The sequence below is a fragment of the Histoplasma capsulatum genome, genomic scaffold (assembly GCF_000149585.1).
Source record: "Histoplasma capsulatum NAm1 scaffold_2 genomic scaffold, whole genome shotgun sequence".
NCBI lineage: Eukaryota > Fungi > Ascomycota > Eurotiomycetes > Onygenales > Ajellomycetaceae > Histoplasma > Histoplasma mississippiense.
The window spans coordinates 3,250,315-3,266,075 of NW_001813981.1; the positions used below are offsets into that span (position 1 = coordinate 3,250,315).

Sequence of the window (15,761 nt, forward strand, 5' to 3'; positions counted from 1 at the left end):
AGTGCCAATTTCCCTTCTCGAATTCCGCAGATTCAACCCAATTGTGTCGGATAACTGTGTGAAATGTAGACAGTTGCGACTACGTTGCATACGTGGCTGCACACACCAAGAGAGCATCGGAGGGAGGATGAAGGAAAGTTCGTTATGGTTTCGTATTACGATGTCGTATGACAGTGGATGAAAATCAACGACTGTAGATAGTTGTTAGTATACGACAAAAAATAGGAAAGGAATGTACAGAAATAAAGTGAGGTGCGGAGGAAAAAAAGAAAAAAAAGAAAACATACTCCTCAGCCCATTCGTTCTCCGCGCGGATTTGAGCTTCTTCCTCTGGCGTGAAGTCGTTTTGGATATTGAAGGTCTTGCGGATATCTTCTGGAGACTTGCCCTTGATCATATTTGCGACGGTCTTGCAACCAATATCGAGCAGGGCCTTGATATCAAGGTAGTTGGCAGCCTGAGCAAGTTTAGTATTTTGCCATCAAGAAATTTATTTGATGTAGCTCGGAAGCCAGAGAGGAAGGAATACCAGAATGATTTCGAACAGCATTTCCTGGTCGACTTGCATGAATTTTTGATCCCATTCATCGATATCTGTGGTTTTCCTGCGGGAGTCGTTGTCCTCGTCGCCGGTGCTTGGGGGGTCGCCCTGATGTTTTGTGCACCAGGCAATAACCTTTTCAAGGACGGCTCTGTTGACCTAAGGGTTGGGTGTTAGTTGCTTCTGTGGGGAAGCAGAGTAAAGCTTCGCAAACAGGGAGGATATCCATACATTTGGAATTGGGATCTCTTCTTCCATGCTTCCCTCACCGACATCCTCAAGCATGTTCTTGATTAGGATGGAGCGTTCTATGATGGAACGTTCTAGAGTCGGTGGAAGATATAATATATTAGCCTTACGCACCATTTCTTTTCGGGTTTCAAGTAGACATGCGGAGGAAGGGGGAATTGCAGCATACCAACTGAAATCCCGGGGCCGCCTTGGGGTTCATCGGAGGGGATCAGCCGCACTTCATTTTTGCCAGTACTCGTGGCATTGGTTTCATCTTTGGCAGGAGGCGACATGTTGGTAGCTTATGGGAGTTTCGAGCGGGCGTTATAGGTTTCTAGGGCGGAGAGCAAAGAGGATCCTCTGGGATGAGGGATCGGTCTCTATATATGTGCACAAGAGGGAGTTTAGTACCGGCTAGTTTGCCTAGAGATGCTCAGAGAAGAGGGGAGCTGCCATAAGAGGCACGCAAACAGAAGAAGCGGGACATACCGTATCGCGGTTGATAATCAGGTTGGCTTTGGGTCAGATAGGCGACGGAGTTTATCGAGGAAGCTACTCAGGGAGAGGTAGAGCAGAATAGTGTTGCGGCGACAGTGGTGGTGAGATAGTAGTTATGACTATAATCTTTGACAACCCACGCCAGGCAGAGGGTTTGGCGGGATCCACTGACAGCCAGTGATATCACGTGACAGTGTATGTATCCGGTTGCTGGAGAAGGGTAACTTTGCCCTGTGCTGGCTGTCCATGGTCGGGTTCCGGTCTGTGTCGCGGCAACCATTCACAGTAAGAAGGTTCTGTGTGTGTCTCTGTACCGTCCTGTACCATCCTGTACCGTCCCGTACTGTATGGACACATTCAGCATCCACATATATGATATGGGGCTTTTGTATTCGCAGCAATGAGGTGCCCGGTCCAATGCCCAACAGCACCTAGAACCCAGGCCTGGGTCCACTATTGTTAGTTAAAGAGTTTGGTTGAACCCCCGCCGTTTCTCCTCCTGATCTCCTGCCATCCATCTGGGCCGTGGGCTTCGATCTGGAGTTGTCCCGATTCGATGTTGATCTAGTCTAGATCAGTAGAGAAGATAAGCAACTAATGAGCAGTTCAGCATCCCTCAACCAAGACTAACCTCTATAGTCTGTAAGATGGGGGTGTGGCCATGCCGTCTTTCGGCCACCGAATCCTGATCAAGGCTCTCGGTTGATCATCGACTTTTTCTATCTCACCCAACACAACCCACCCTTTCGCAGCAACGCATCACCAACTTCGCTCGTCTTGCTGACCCGGGCACCCTCCCAGGTTCATGTACTGTACAATGCTCTATCATTTCCTATGGTCGCACTATCTGATCCCCTGATTTGTCCTGCGCTATGTTCAGACGAACATACTTGCTTCTCCTCGTGGTTCGCATCAACTTTGCCTTCTCATCCAGTCTATCTCACCCCGGATGAGATCTTCCAGGTGCCGGGAGATTTTTTGTTGGGATGGACCCTCTCCCTTTGGGGGGGCTGCCTCTGGCATCTCTCGGATTTGACGCAAGGCATCTTTGTTTTATTTTGACATCAAAGCGATTTGCAAATACGCCAAGAACTTGTATTGATTCAAAATAAAAATGTCTTAACCGCCCCTTGTTGTCGTCTGCGCTACCAGATTCCCCCTTTTCCGCCAGCGTCCATTGATTGAATTTACAATATCAGACAAAGTCTACAATGGGCTGCTAACAATCGAACTCTTGCAGGCCAAATCTTCAACTATCCTTCCAAGCCAACCTGGGAATTTACCTCAGACCGTCCTATTCGGAGCGTTTTCCCGCTATGGCTTTTCTACGGCGTACCCATGACGCTCCTGAAGTGGCTATGGGCGGAAGATGGGACTGGAAATACTCCGCCGGAACTGATATACTATGTCCTGCGCGGGAGCATGTTTGTTCTGAGCTTTGTTATGGAGGACTGGGCGATCCATGAGTTGGTGGCATCATCTTCACGACTCCGTCGCCAGACAGTCGTCCTGGTGGCATCCTCCTATGTTACCTGGACTTTCCAGACACATACCTTCTCGAATTCGTTGGAGACATTGCTTGTCGTGTGGAGCTTAGTTTTGATACAACGCATTCTCGAAAACAAGGTACGCACATAAATATATCTATATATCTATATATCTATATCTAAATATGTAAATGCACACAATTCATTCATTGCAACAAATAATGCTGACACCCTGCTCCCATAGCAAAATTCGTCTATCTTCGCATGTGTGGTCTTATCCTTCCTGCTCGTCGCGGGGGTTTTTAATAGAATAACTTTTCCAGCATTTGTTTTGATACCCGGCCTTCGATTGGTCCCCCATTTCCTTCGCAAGTATGTAACGCCCCCCCCTTTTTTTTTGTCCGTGCAATACAACCAGTTCCTGTCGGCCTGATGCACTGACTTTACACATGCAGACCGCTTTCGCTTCTAACAGTCATTGTTTTCGGCCTCATATCTTGCTTCATCGCGATCTTCACAGACACGAATTTCTACAGCGCATCCATAACATCCCTTTCCGACGTTTTCCACAACCCAATCATTACGCCCCTCAACAACCTGTTCTACAACTCCGACGTTTCAAACCTCGCTAACCATGGCCTCCATCCGCGCTACAATCACTTCCTTGTCAACCTACCCCAACTCCTTGGTCCCATCTACCTCCTCTTACTCTACTCCTTCATATCCTCAAGTTTCCGGTTCGTGCTTCTCCCTCAGGAACCTCCGCGCCATCTCAGCCCTTTCAGCAACAGTCCTCCTCTCCATCTTCCCCCACCAAGAACCCCGCTTCCTAATCCCCTGCGTTGGCCCTTCTCCTAACCTGTTTTCGTCCCCCACGCTCCCGCTATCTTCCTAGCATCCTGGGTCCTCTTCAACGCTGCTCTAGGTATCCTCATGGGCATCTATCACCAAGGCGGGGTGATCCCAACACAACTCCACCTACCCACCCTCCTCGCCAACTCAACCGCGCCGCTGACTTCCTCCCCGGGATCAGGGGGGATGAATTCTAAACCAGACAACTCAATGCCGATACGAATGCCCAGCGGCACTGTCACCGCTTTCTGGTGGAAAACCTATCCCCCACCCTCTTGGATGCTAGGTGATCTGAGCAATACTAGCGTCCCACATCTTTCTTTCTCCAGCATCTCCACCATTGACCTTATGGGTATTCCTGGCCCGGAGATGATGGAGAGACTCGAACGGTCTGTCCCGAAATGCTACAGCGATCGCAAGCCAAAACACGGCAAACCTGCTGCCAAACGTAACCATGAGCACCAACAGCTGGATCCCAATGCGGGTAATGATGATGGCGCGGTGAACAGTAACAATAATTATAATAATAACAAAGTCAAAATCCAACACGACAACCCAACCCTCCTCATCGCGCCGAACTCGAATACGTTTCTGGATAGATATGTTGCTGTCCGTACTGGTTCTGCATCCGCTGCAGATGCGGATGCGGTTGCAGACAGGACAAATGAGAACGAGGAAAAGGATAGGGGAAGCCTGCACTACTTGCAACTGCACCTCCTTTGGTCATATGCGCGCCATTTGAATCTGGATGATATGGATTTTGGCGAGAATGGAGTGTGGCCGACGCTGAAGCGGGTAGTGGGGAGGAGGGGTTTGAATGTTTGGTTGGTACGGAGGTTAGGATGTTTGGATGGAAACTGAATTTTGGCTGTTTCTTTTCCTTCGTTTCATATCGCTTTTGATCTTTCTTTCTTTCTTTCTTTTTTTTTCTTTTTTTTTCTTTTTTTTTGGAATGGGTTTAATATTGAATTGGAGGGAATTTATTGATTGATCAGTATATTTTTTTCTTTTTTTTTTTGTCAATCCCTCCCTATTTGCTTTTTGGGTTTGCTACCAGCGAGGGATAGATGTATATTTGGATCAGATGGAGCACACTGTGTTATCAGCCAGTGTTACTCCAGGTAATACCCAACAGTGTTTTCGTTATCTTTCAGTTTTCGCTTGTGGATACCTTTTTTTTTTGTTTAATTCCCCCCCGTTTTGATTTAAATCTTTTTCTTTCTTTTTAATTTTTTTGTTAAGTGCTTCTTAGTTTTAGCTTGTTGCACTTCATTCACCCCTCAAAAATTTCTCTCTCAGAATAACCCTTGACTAGTCAAAACATGGGGGATGCTGGGAGCCCCACAATAAAGCTGGAATAACGATAAGCCGGTGGACAAGCATATACCACCCGCGTTTACTGTTCTGCTCCCGTTGAATCTGACAGGTGATCTGCCAGCATGGCGATTACATCATTGATCTTGTGGAGTCTTACAGCCCTCATCGGGTACTTGATATATAATCAGTCGGTCCAGAGGAAGCGCCAGGGCAAACTACCCCCGGGCCCCAAACCGCATCCTATCCTGGGAAACCTGAAAGATTTCCCACCGGATGGCGTGCCTGAATACCAGCATTGGCTGAAGCACAAGGACCTCTATGGCGGCATCAGTTCCGTGACGGTTCTGGGCTTGACGCTCGTCGCCATCCATGACAGGAAAACGGCGCATGGACTGCTGGAGCAGACGTCGAGCAAGACGTCCGGACGGCCCACGATGGTCATGGCAAACAAGCTGTGCGGTTACGAGTCTATTGTCCTCTGTCAGAGCTACACGCCGACTTTCCGTCGCTATCGCAAGTATCTGCATCGGGAGCTTGGTACCAAGGTGTCCGCGGCGCAGTTCCGTAGTGTCCAGGAGATCGAGGTGAGCCGACAGCTTGTGCGGGCGCTGAATGAGCCCGGGAAATGGCTGGAGCATTTCAAGACGTAAGTTTCAGTGATGTTTTTGGATCTTTTTTGGATTTGGTGGGAGCGATGGGGGAAAGGGGATGGGATCAGGGATTTGCGTATACTAAAATCAATGGCAGTGCCGCTGCAGCTACTGTCTTGAAAACGGCATACGGCTACACCATCGAGCCGCATAAGCCTGATCCCTTGGTTGATCTGATTGATAAAATGATGACGGAGTTTTCCCTCGCGGCTGTGCCCATGGCTTGGGCCGTTGATATTATTCCCGCCTTCCGCTATCTTCCGGAGATTTCCCTGCGCACGTTCAGAAGACAGCGCGTAGGTGGAAAAGGTCCATCCTGGACTCTGCGTACATCCCGTACCGATTTGTCCGGCGTCAAATGGCTGGTGACCACACCAACCAGCCTTCATACGTATCAAAACTGGTCCAGCAACTCAGGCGGGATGAGGACGCTAAGTTGGAGCACGAAGATGAGCAGGCTATCATCTGGACAGCGGCCAGTTTATACGGCGCTGCCGCGGATACTACGATAATCACCCTCACCATATTTACACTGGCCATGATCAAGTTCCCCCACGTGCAGCGTAAAGCGCAGGAGCAGATCGATCGCGTCGTCGGCACGGACCGCCTCCCAAACTTCGACGACCGCAGCCAGCTGCCATTCATTGACGCCCTGGTCAAAGAGGCCGTGAGATGGTGGCCCATTGCGCCCATGGGCTTCCCGCACACGGCCACGGAGGATATCGTGTACAACGGCCTGCATATCCCGCAGGGCTCACTCCTCCTCCCGGCCGTCTGGTGGTTCCTGCACGACCCGGACGTCTATGCCGAGCCGGAAGCGTTCGATCCAGACCGCTTCCTCGCGCCGCGCAACGAGCCCGATCCCACGGCGGACGCCTTCGGTTATGGCCGCAGGGTATGCCCTGGCCGGTTCCTTGCGGACGCCAGCCTCTACCTGACCGTTGCGCAGTTGTTGGCTGCTTTCAACATGCGCAAGGCGGTGGGCGAAGATGGCAAGGAGGTCGAGGTCGATGTCCGGCCGAGGCCGGGCATTCTGACGTATCCGACCAAGTTCGATTTTCGAATCGAGCCGAGGAGCGAGAGACATGTGCAGTTGATTAGGCAGTTGGAGCGACGGTACCCTTGGGAACCTAGCGATGCAGAGCTCCTGGAGAGCGTAGATGATTTCGAGGCTGGGTAGGAGTAACTCCCGCAAGCCTAGACGTAAATGTATTATGTGTAATGCGGTGTAATGAATAATCCTCTAGATTTCCTAGTTTGCGGGAAGAAAGAAAAGGAAAATGAGGAGATAGTGCGAATGTTTAATATAACCGTGGTAGAATGAATTGTGTCTCTCTGTTTTTCTACGACGGTAATCGTAAAACATCTGATTGTGGTTAGCTTTTTATATCGGATTACAGTTTCTTACCCCTTCATTTTTTTTTTTTCTTTTTGGATTCTTTGCTATAGGGCTTAGAAGCAGGGAACCCGTTTATTATCTAGGCTCCAATGTACATACATCAAGGATGCGTTTAAGAGTGAGCGAAACGTAAAAAACCAGCGTTGCGAAGAAGATGGGAAAATCCCTTAGCGAATCAACGTGAGCGTGAGAAGTGAAGTGATTGGCAAATATCCATACACATCCAGTCGAGAGTAAATATAGCATTTAACTCACGTCAGTGAGATCGGGTGTCTAAAGCTTACAACAAGAAGAGCTGGAAGGTTATCTCCACTATTACTTTGTCTCTTTCCCGCCCTTCCGCGTTGGCCACAGGTGGACGAAATTTGCGAAATTCGGGGCTAAGTTCTCATATGGAGTGACGGCCGCGTGCTGGTAGGGCTGCTATGAAGGGCCTCATCCCAAGTTCACAGTCTATAGAGATAGGTGTACAGTGTGGCGGCGGTTCCCCAGCCCTGTTGAGTGTATTGCGAGACTCAGAATCCGGTCATAACGCGCTGTCAATTACCCCTCCACAAGGAGCGTTGCACGATATGCGCCAAGCTTTATAAAGAATCTTTGTTTCCTAGAGAAAAGCTGTAGATGGTTTTCGCTTCGCAAAAACGTTTGCCCCTCCACCCAAGAACGCGGGGAGAGCTAAACCCGCGAGGCGGAAACTGGTAGGTAAATGTCCACCAGGGTGTAAATATAACGGAAAATATATATCCCCAGCCACGGTATATAGGGATATTCTGGAGGTTCTTGGAGATTTATGCTAATACCTGAGTCTAAAGGAGTGCGCAACGTTAGTCTGCTTGTCTCAAAACAAGTAATGGTCGAAATGGAATACACATACCACGAACTGTTGTAGAGACTCCTCGAATAACTCGTTATTGACGCCTATGCCACCTGGATGTTCGATGGGGGATAGAGGGTTTTTGACAACTGGAAAATGGTAACAGGTTTTAAGTCAGTGACTACTGTTTTGTATTATATATATTTATCTAAATATATAATATTATAGAACGGAAGAGGTGATGGTCAAGGGTGCACGAACCGTATTCCACATATAAATTGACATATATCTGCTGTAGCGCTGGTCGCATGCTACCAGACTTGACGTCTGTAAGCATGATAAACTTAATATTCGTGGGTGTTTCGTAGTAATGCAGCTTGTATTGGCTTGTTCGGTAACAGATGAAGCTATGGAGACGGATCCGGTCAGCATGATTTCCGATAGCCCAGATGCCCAGGAGTCTTTTTTTTTTTTTTTCACATACTTGTCATCATCGCCTCCTAGCTTGCGCACCATATTCCGTAGGGAGAATACGGTGCCGAATATCAGCTTAGCATCGTCTTCTGCAGTCAGGCTTTGACGGGAGGGTATGGACGAGGGCATGCCATTGCTGGCGGAGGTGGGTTCTGAGGAGGGTCGGGAGGACCTTGAAGTTGTGGAGGTCGGCCGTGGGAGCCAGCGGCGCTTGTAGATGCATTCCGCTGCATTGGGTAGAGAGGACCTAGGTATTAGCACGCCAAGTTGTTGAACAGAGTATACGATAAGGGCATATAAAACGAACCGTGGCGGTCGAAGATGTAGAAAGAATACACAACCATGATCGTGATCGTGATGGAGATGTCAATTGCTTGATATTACCTAGATATTAGGAAAGAAGGCAAATACAAGATGGACTGTGGATTATGAGGATCGGGGGACGCAGGACGCTAATATGTACTTGGTAGTTGGGGGATTCTTTTGTATTTAATTCCGCTGGTATTTGGACATATCGCGTGCGGCCCAGGAGGTTGAGGATGGAGGATGTGGGCATCATATGGATATTCCGTGGAACTAAATTCCCCAGGAGGTTTCTTCCACATCCACAGCAGAGACCCATTGTTGCCACAGAATATTATCCACTTTACAGAGCATACATATTTAAATTCTACTACATTCGTACTAGGCATTGTAAAATATATCCATACCTCTTAATATAGTATTTATATCTGCTATAGTGTTGAAGATCTTAGATGTGCATGTTTGCCGTAGGCATATCACAGGCATTTACTCCAGACTACATTTTCTGTTCCATCTTTTTCTTTTCATCAATATTTCACTTACAATAATTTGATAATCCACCACCTAGCGCCTCCCACAACAGCCCTGCGTTGAAGAATGGTGTAAGTACAGTATCTGATGAGAAAGCACTTGAAAACGAGGTGAATGAACTCCAAACTGTGTACTGTTTCGACGTTAGTGAAGGAAATGCAGTTGGTCCTTGCTATCCTGTCCGCGGCACGGGGCGGAAACAGCGACTTCGAGACCAGCTTTCTTGACGGTCGGTGGCTGTCCCAAATTCTCGGGATGCCCAACCCAACCAATTAAGCGTGCTCCGAACTGGAAAGACATGGTGAAAGAAGAAGGGCGGGGAGATATTGTCGCCATCGCCTGTTATCATCTTCACGGGAATGAAAACAGTACATGGGACTGATACTGGGCTCCGTGGGGTTGAAACTCAACAGACGCAATCTGTCAGCTCCAATGGCCAAGCCTTGTATGTGGCCCGTGACGTTATGAGCTGAGGTGCTAACATACACAGCGTACTTCAGGCTCATATGTAACGGCTAGCAAGCACAAACATTGCCGACCCCGACAGATAAAGCCGATCTTGTCATAGTGAGGTATCGATGGAAGGGTTTTGGTTGGTCCAAACCGGCCATCATGCGGTAGAACGGCTATTTTCAAAAGATCATCCCGTTCGGAGAATTTAGATATATGATGATTCTGGGGTTTGTTTCATTAGCGGAATATCGAGGGAAATTGACGCATCCAGTGGAGATCACCGGCCGGGAAGCCATGGTTAAAATCCATTGCAGCGCCATATCCATCTCAAGTATGACTGTAAACGTCATTGGCCCTTCAATCTCCAGCAGTCTCGACCCAGGCATAGAATTCTGTTCTGTTAAAAAGAAATTCCCATCGCCAAAGTCACACACTAGATTCCTTTTGTGACTGGAGCCCATATCAAAACCACTGGTGGCCGGGAAGCCAATGTCATAATCGCGTGTAGCGAAATGGTAGCCGTGTGGATAAGTCCGTGTCATTTGCGTTTGGCACCTCGTCGCTATCGTTAAATTGAACTGCATCCCATAGCTAGCACTGGGGCTGTGGCCAAGGCTGATTCCCTTTGCAGAGTTTTGTTGTTCGGAAAGCAACTAGCATGTCTGTTTCCTATATAAATGTAGCATCATGAAATCCAAAATTATATAAATGCGCTCCCTGAACTCCGGGGTTCCAGCGATGGCCTGTTCGCTCATCGATATAGCGTGATCGTCACTCCGCTTCTCCAAGGGGAAGGGTCAGAAGCCTTGGGATAGATTCCGTCATCAAGATTCCGTCATCAAAAGATGGCTTGTCAGTTGGAGGCTTGTAAGATGTATCCCTGGGGGTTTTGAATCCATACCAAGGCGCTACCAGATGGTCGGACCAACCGTTCGGCCACCGGCGCACACACAGATTGTAAAGCTGCAAAGAGTACAGTAGAATTCCCTGTCTCCGATAATCTGCACAGTGAGAGGAGACAAAGGAAGAAAGCCATCAAGAACCACTTAGTAAGCCGGCTAGCGTGCTCTCCAACCTTCCATCCCGCTTGAAAGTCAACGGGATAGGAAGACAAGCCGCTCAATGGTATGGATACACATGGAATCCTGCTGCTCGGTCCCCAATAACGGTGGATTGCTTTTTGTTCAGGCTCGTATCCAGTTCTCGATGTTTCCAAGTCTCAATTGGTTCGACGATCTGAATTGTTGTTGGTGGAGCTCCTAGTCTCCCGACCCCTCCAAACCAGGCGGATTGCATTTTGTTCTAATTTGTTTGAACGTCCGTCTGCTCTCGCTTCAATGAGGAGCGGTTCGCTGCTGCTCCCATTCCGGTGTCTCGATTTTTAGCCTGGTTCTGCAGAAAACGCCGTAAAAACAGAGCTCTCTGCCCCTCGGCGCCCCACATTCAGCCCTGTTGCCCCTTCGACACAATAATCAAGAGCGAGATCAAACCAAACACGGGAACAGTTGGTCACTCACCACGCACGCTTAGACAGACATTAAAAGACTCTGTGATATATTTTATTATCCAGTTGGACCTCATCCGCTGAACCAGCTTGTCCTCTGCCACACTCCCCAGCCGCCCTGTTAAATGGACCGAGCCTCGGCTGCTTCTGAGCGCCAAAGGACGGTGGACGGAGATACCACAATCGACTGCTCCACGACCCTTGCTGAATCACGCACCTGGTATGTTTCTTTTGCAATCCATATTTATATACATGTGTACTTGTAATGCCCAAAGCTCTGTGTGAGTCCAGAAAGCTGGTTGACATTCCTGCACCCTTTTCATAGCTAGCTCCGGTCTAGCCATGGTGGCATGAGATATGAACCAATATAGCTATCACCACAGTGCCTACGGCTGATGCTGCTCACTTCTTACTCTGATATTTGAAGCTTAATTTGATTTTCTTTTTTTGTTGGTATCGACTGTGAGCTAATATCGGCTTTTCATTGAAATAAAGGTCTACAACAGCCTCCTATGACAGTCCGCTAAGACACCATACGAGAAGCCATACTGCTCCTCGTCGAGTAAAAGTGCGCCATCCTAACCCTGTCGCTGGCCCTTAATCCTGACAACTGGTTTTGTTGCTCGTTCTGACAGCACGCCAACTGGACAAGGAAACCCTTAACGCTCGTTCCGAATACACGAATAGCCATGATGATGGCACCGCTGAGCATCGCATCAACCAGTACCTCATAAAACAGGAAATTGGAAGGGGCTCGTTCGGGGCCGTCCATCTTGCAATCGATCAATATGGCCATGAATACGTGAGTGTCTTCTTCATTTTTTATTTGATCGATAATCGTATGGTAACGATTGGGGACTTTCAAGGCTGTCAAAGAATTTTCTAAATCACGATTGCGAAAGCGAGCTCAATCCCATATCTTGCGCAACCCTCGGGGTGCCAGAGTCCCTGGCACCATCCCCGCCGGTATGGGGTTGAATTCTCCTCTTCACCGCCACCCGTCAGGCCACGAAGACGAAGCGAACAGCAACCCCCTATATTTTATTAAGGAGGAAATTGCAATCATGAAAAAACTAAATCACCCTAACCTCGTGGCTTTGTATGAAGTTCTTGACGACCCTACAGAGGACTCGTTATATATGGTCATGGAGATGTGTAAAAAGGGTGTCATCATGAAGGTCGGCCTGGGAGAATGCTCAGACCCTTATCAAAATGAAAGCTGTCGTTGCTGGTTTCGGGACTTGATCTTGGGAGTGGAGTACCTGCACGCACAGAATATCGTTCACCGAGACATAAAACCAGACAACTGCCTCCTGACTAACGATGACGTGCTAAAAGTTGTCGATTTTGGCGTGTCTGAAATGTTTCAGAAAGATTCTGACATGTATACCGCGAAGTCTGCTGGATCTCCTGCCTTTCTGCCACCAGAGTTGTGTGTTGCGAAACATGGGGATATATCCGGCACAGCAGCTGACATCTGGTCCATGGGAGTGACGCTGTACTGCCTCCGCTATGGGCGAATACCATTCGAGAAAGAGAGCATTTTTGAACTCTACGAGTCAATCAGGAATGACGAGGTTAAATACGAAAATGAAACAGATGAGGATTTCATAGATTTGATGACAAATATTCTACAAAAGGATCCTACGAAAAGGATCAAGATGCCTGAGCTCAGAGTGAGTATGACAGTTCCCTCTTTTACTTTCTTTCTTTCGATTTTCAAATTCATATTGCAAATGCCCTTGCTGATAAGGCCAAGAACCATCCCTGGGTCACAAAAGGCGGTACCGACCCTCTCCTTTCTGCAGAGGAAAACACTGCCAATCTCATTGGTGACCCCACCGAAGAAGAAGTGAACTCTGCCATTACCAACAAAATAGGTAACGTGCTTGCAGTGGTAAGTTGTTTCTAGCATGAAATATTATGTGTGCAATTGAATAGGTTCTAACATAGCCCCACAGGTTAGAGCAGTACATAAATTCAAAAGGCTCATCGAGCCAGAAAACGCAGCCCCAATGCAAAGTATTCTGGGTCAAGATGTCGAGTCTCACTTCGTTCAACCGCCGCTATCCATGGAAGCGTCCGACATTGAAGTTTCCTCAGTGAATACAACAGACCCGGATGCTCTCTCTAGTGCTAGGATCATCAATTCAAAGTCTGGTTCTACAGACTCTGGGCGACATGTCATCGAACAGGGAATTTACATTCAGCCCACCATGCAAAAAAGCGGTAGTGACTCGCGTCTTGCAAGTACGTTTGGGGGATCATGCCAACACCGCCCCAGCTCAACTACCAAATCACCGTCTTCGCCGCTTCTTCAAACCTCCCGCACCAGCACCCCAAGCAAACAAAGCATTTCTGAAGGTACACGCGGCCATGCTCGCGATCCTCTAGAAGAAGAACATTCGTTCCTCTTCATCGGTCCATCGTCATTCACGGGTGTCCTGACATCAGAAGACGAAGAGAGATCATCAAACAATTTCAACCTTGCACCTCATGCAGCCACAGAGGAACAAGCTAAGTCCGAAGTAGCCAGTGGTCTTGGCGACGATGACAGCACTGCCTTCCCAATCTCTGAAATGGGTCAGGTGCTCATTGTAAGTGAATCGCCCGGCGCCGCAGATATTAACATCTATGAAACCGCGTATATGGAGGAGGTGGAGCGGATTCGGAAACAAAGCCTTGCGCGTCAGCGTCCGACACCAAAGGTGTATCTCACCCGGCGGGTTGAGGGGAAGGAATCTAGCCTTGGCGAGCTGCTTCGGCAAACCACACTTAATACAACGGATCAGAAGGTCCCATCGGATCTGACCCAGGTTACAAGAGCGACAACCACGAGCCCTCTAGCACAGAATCAGGATGTCGAAGTCGCAGATGAAAGTGCACATGTGTCAATGGCGGCAGCTGCAGCTGGGTCTACAACTCTGTCGTCTCAAATACAAACCCCAGTTGCGGATGGGAGTGTAGGGTTCGGAGCGACCGCCTCCAATACCGCCACCTCCCCTTCAGAACCAGTGATACAAAGCTCAGAACAACTATCCGCCCAAGCAGAAGCAGCCCTGTCACTGTCATCTAACACGCGCTCGCCGTCCCACAGAACGATGGGAACTGCTGTCGCTGTAACAAGCGCGACCAACGCTACCGCTGCGCCAGTGACTACATCCGCAGCCCAACGGTCGCGAAATGGTTTGCGATCACTCCTTGGGAGGGTTAGGAGGGAGAGCACGCAGTTTGGGAAGAAATAAAATGGTGTATCAAGTGTATGGATTCATATCTCTTGTTGGAATGATCTTTAGCGTGCGGGAATATTTCATCTTTCTCTTTCTCTACGTCGCACACACTCCCTGTTTGTTTTTCGTCTTCTTCTTTCTCTTCTTCTTTTTCTCTATTTTCATACCATATACGTTTTTCATCTCTCCGTTTCTCTGCCCTCTTACTTTCTCCGCTTTAGATACCTCTTTTCTCGGTCAGCTAGTTGCGTAAATACACACACGCCTATAATACAGACGAATATACAAAAAGTCATATATACCCACTCATATATATTCACGACATGTTACTACTTGATGCTGGAAATTTTAGTTTTTTTTTTTTTTTTTCCCTGAGCGGGTGCGCTTGGGTGCTGGTGAAAACGGCGAGCTATCTACCGTCGGATGTGTCTTTGCGACAGTATTTCTGACGGCCTCTTTGCTAGATAGTTAGCTTTGACTTCTTGTCTTCAACTTTTTCTTCCTGTAGTCCGATTATCTGCTATCTTTGTGTGCGGCGATGAACTTCTTTAGTAGATCGAGGACTAGATGTTTTCATTTCGAAACATACATTTTGGGCGAGATGTTCAGTTTCGCGATTTGCACAGCAGTCATCTGAAATATATACTAGAAGCTCGATAAACATTCTATTTTCTTGATATCCCCAATTTATCCATTGTCAATAATACATTTAGGTGCTTTCATGAATGCGCAACAACACCGAGGTATACAGAAAGTGTAGGTCTATAAAGAACAGGAGTATCTGGGCAATAAAAGAAACAAAATGGTATCCCCTTCAGAAAAACAGGAACGAAACCAAAAGCAAATATAGGAGCCAACCAAAACTATGCAGAAATTATACACCTGTCATTATCGTACAGCACATACCATGCAGCCTTCGCCATCGCATCTCCGTCGGCCGTCATACCCCATCCATCATCTCAGCCTCCTTCTCCAAAATCCTCACTAACTCCTCCACCAACCCTGCCGTAACCTCCATCTGCCGATCCGGCATGCGCCCCAGCACATACTCTGCCACTTCCTCCGGCTCGCGACTTGCAGGCCGCCCAATGCCCACCCCAATCCGAGTGAGCTGGAAACGAGTTGGGTCAAAAGCCCTTACATTGCCAACAACAACGCCGCCGCTGCTACCGCCCTTTTTCTTCCCCGCCCCGACCGCCGGTGACAGCATACCGGCTTTCACAAGACTATTCACCACGCTTTTGATACCATTGTGGCCGCGCGCAGAGAGGGATGCGCCGCCGCGGCGCACAGAGAGTTTCCCCGGTGACAGCTCGAGGTCGTCGTGGAGGAGGATGAGGTTTAGCGGGATGGGCTTGTGGGAGTCCTTTGCACGTTTTGTATCGGCTTCTTGGCTTTTGCTTTTGCCTTGGCTTTGGTCGTCACAGAGTGTACTCGTACTCGTGCTCGCGCCCGTGCCCGTGCCCGTGCCTGTGCC

The 15,761-nt window shown here is 48.5% G+C and overlaps 5 protein-coding genes across 5 annotated transcripts; 3 read left to right on the forward strand and 2 right to left on the reverse strand.

Annotated features, from left to right (window-relative positions):
• Nucleotides 1-184: 184 nt before the first annotated feature.
• Nucleotides 185-1,065, reverse strand: HCAG_03008 (sulfur metabolite repression control protein C; the record flags this gene model as incomplete). The annotated part of the gene is made up of 5 exons (XM_001542787.1): nt 185-191; nt 288-457; nt 530-700; nt 773-849; nt 960-1,065. The coding sequence occupies 5 exons, from the start codon at nt 1,063-1,065 to the stop codon at nt 185-187; spliced, it is 531 nt and encodes a 176-aa protein (XP_001542837.1).
• Nucleotides 1,066-2,608: 1,543 nt separating this feature from the next.
• Nucleotides 2,609-4,470, forward strand: HCAG_03009 (conserved hypothetical protein; the record flags this gene model as incomplete). Its single annotated transcript, XM_001542788.1, has 4 exons — nt 2,609-2,896; nt 3,002-3,023; nt 3,233-3,598; nt 3,653-4,470. The coding sequence occupies 4 exons, from the start codon at nt 2,609-2,611 to the stop codon at nt 4,468-4,470; spliced, it is 1,494 nt and encodes a 497-aa protein (XP_001542838.1).
• A 578-nt stretch (nt 4,471-5,048) lies between these two features.
• On the forward strand, nt 5,049-6,756 carry HCAG_03010 (conserved hypothetical protein; the record flags this gene model as incomplete). Its single annotated transcript, XM_001542789.1, has 3 exons — nt 5,049-5,572; nt 5,674-5,941; nt 5,986-6,756. 3 exons carry the CDS (start codon nt 5,049-5,051, stop codon nt 6,754-6,756), a joined length of 1,563 nt encoding a protein of 520 aa, XP_001542839.1.
• Nucleotides 6,757-7,763: 1,007 nt separating this feature from the next.
• HCAG_03011 (conserved hypothetical protein) lies at nt 7,764-8,607 on the reverse strand (the record flags this gene model as incomplete). The annotated part of the gene is made up of 5 exons (XM_001542790.1): nt 7,764-7,781; nt 7,850-7,938; nt 8,051-8,196; nt 8,274-8,490; nt 8,571-8,607. The coding sequence occupies 5 exons, from the start codon at nt 8,605-8,607 to the stop codon at nt 7,764-7,766; spliced, it is 507 nt and encodes a 168-aa protein (XP_001542840.1).
• Nucleotides 8,608-11,179: 2,572 nt separating this feature from the next.
• On the forward strand, nt 11,180-14,299 carry HCAG_03012 (hypothetical protein; the record flags this gene model as incomplete). Its single annotated transcript, XM_001542791.1, has 7 exons — nt 11,180-11,274; nt 11,550-11,572; nt 11,690-11,856; nt 11,921-12,020; nt 12,180-12,734; nt 12,836-12,951; nt 13,016-14,299. The coding sequence occupies 7 exons, from the start codon at nt 11,180-11,182 to the stop codon at nt 14,297-14,299; spliced, it is 2,340 nt and encodes a 779-aa protein (XP_001542841.1).
• Nucleotides 14,300-15,761: the final 1,462 nt, after the last annotated feature.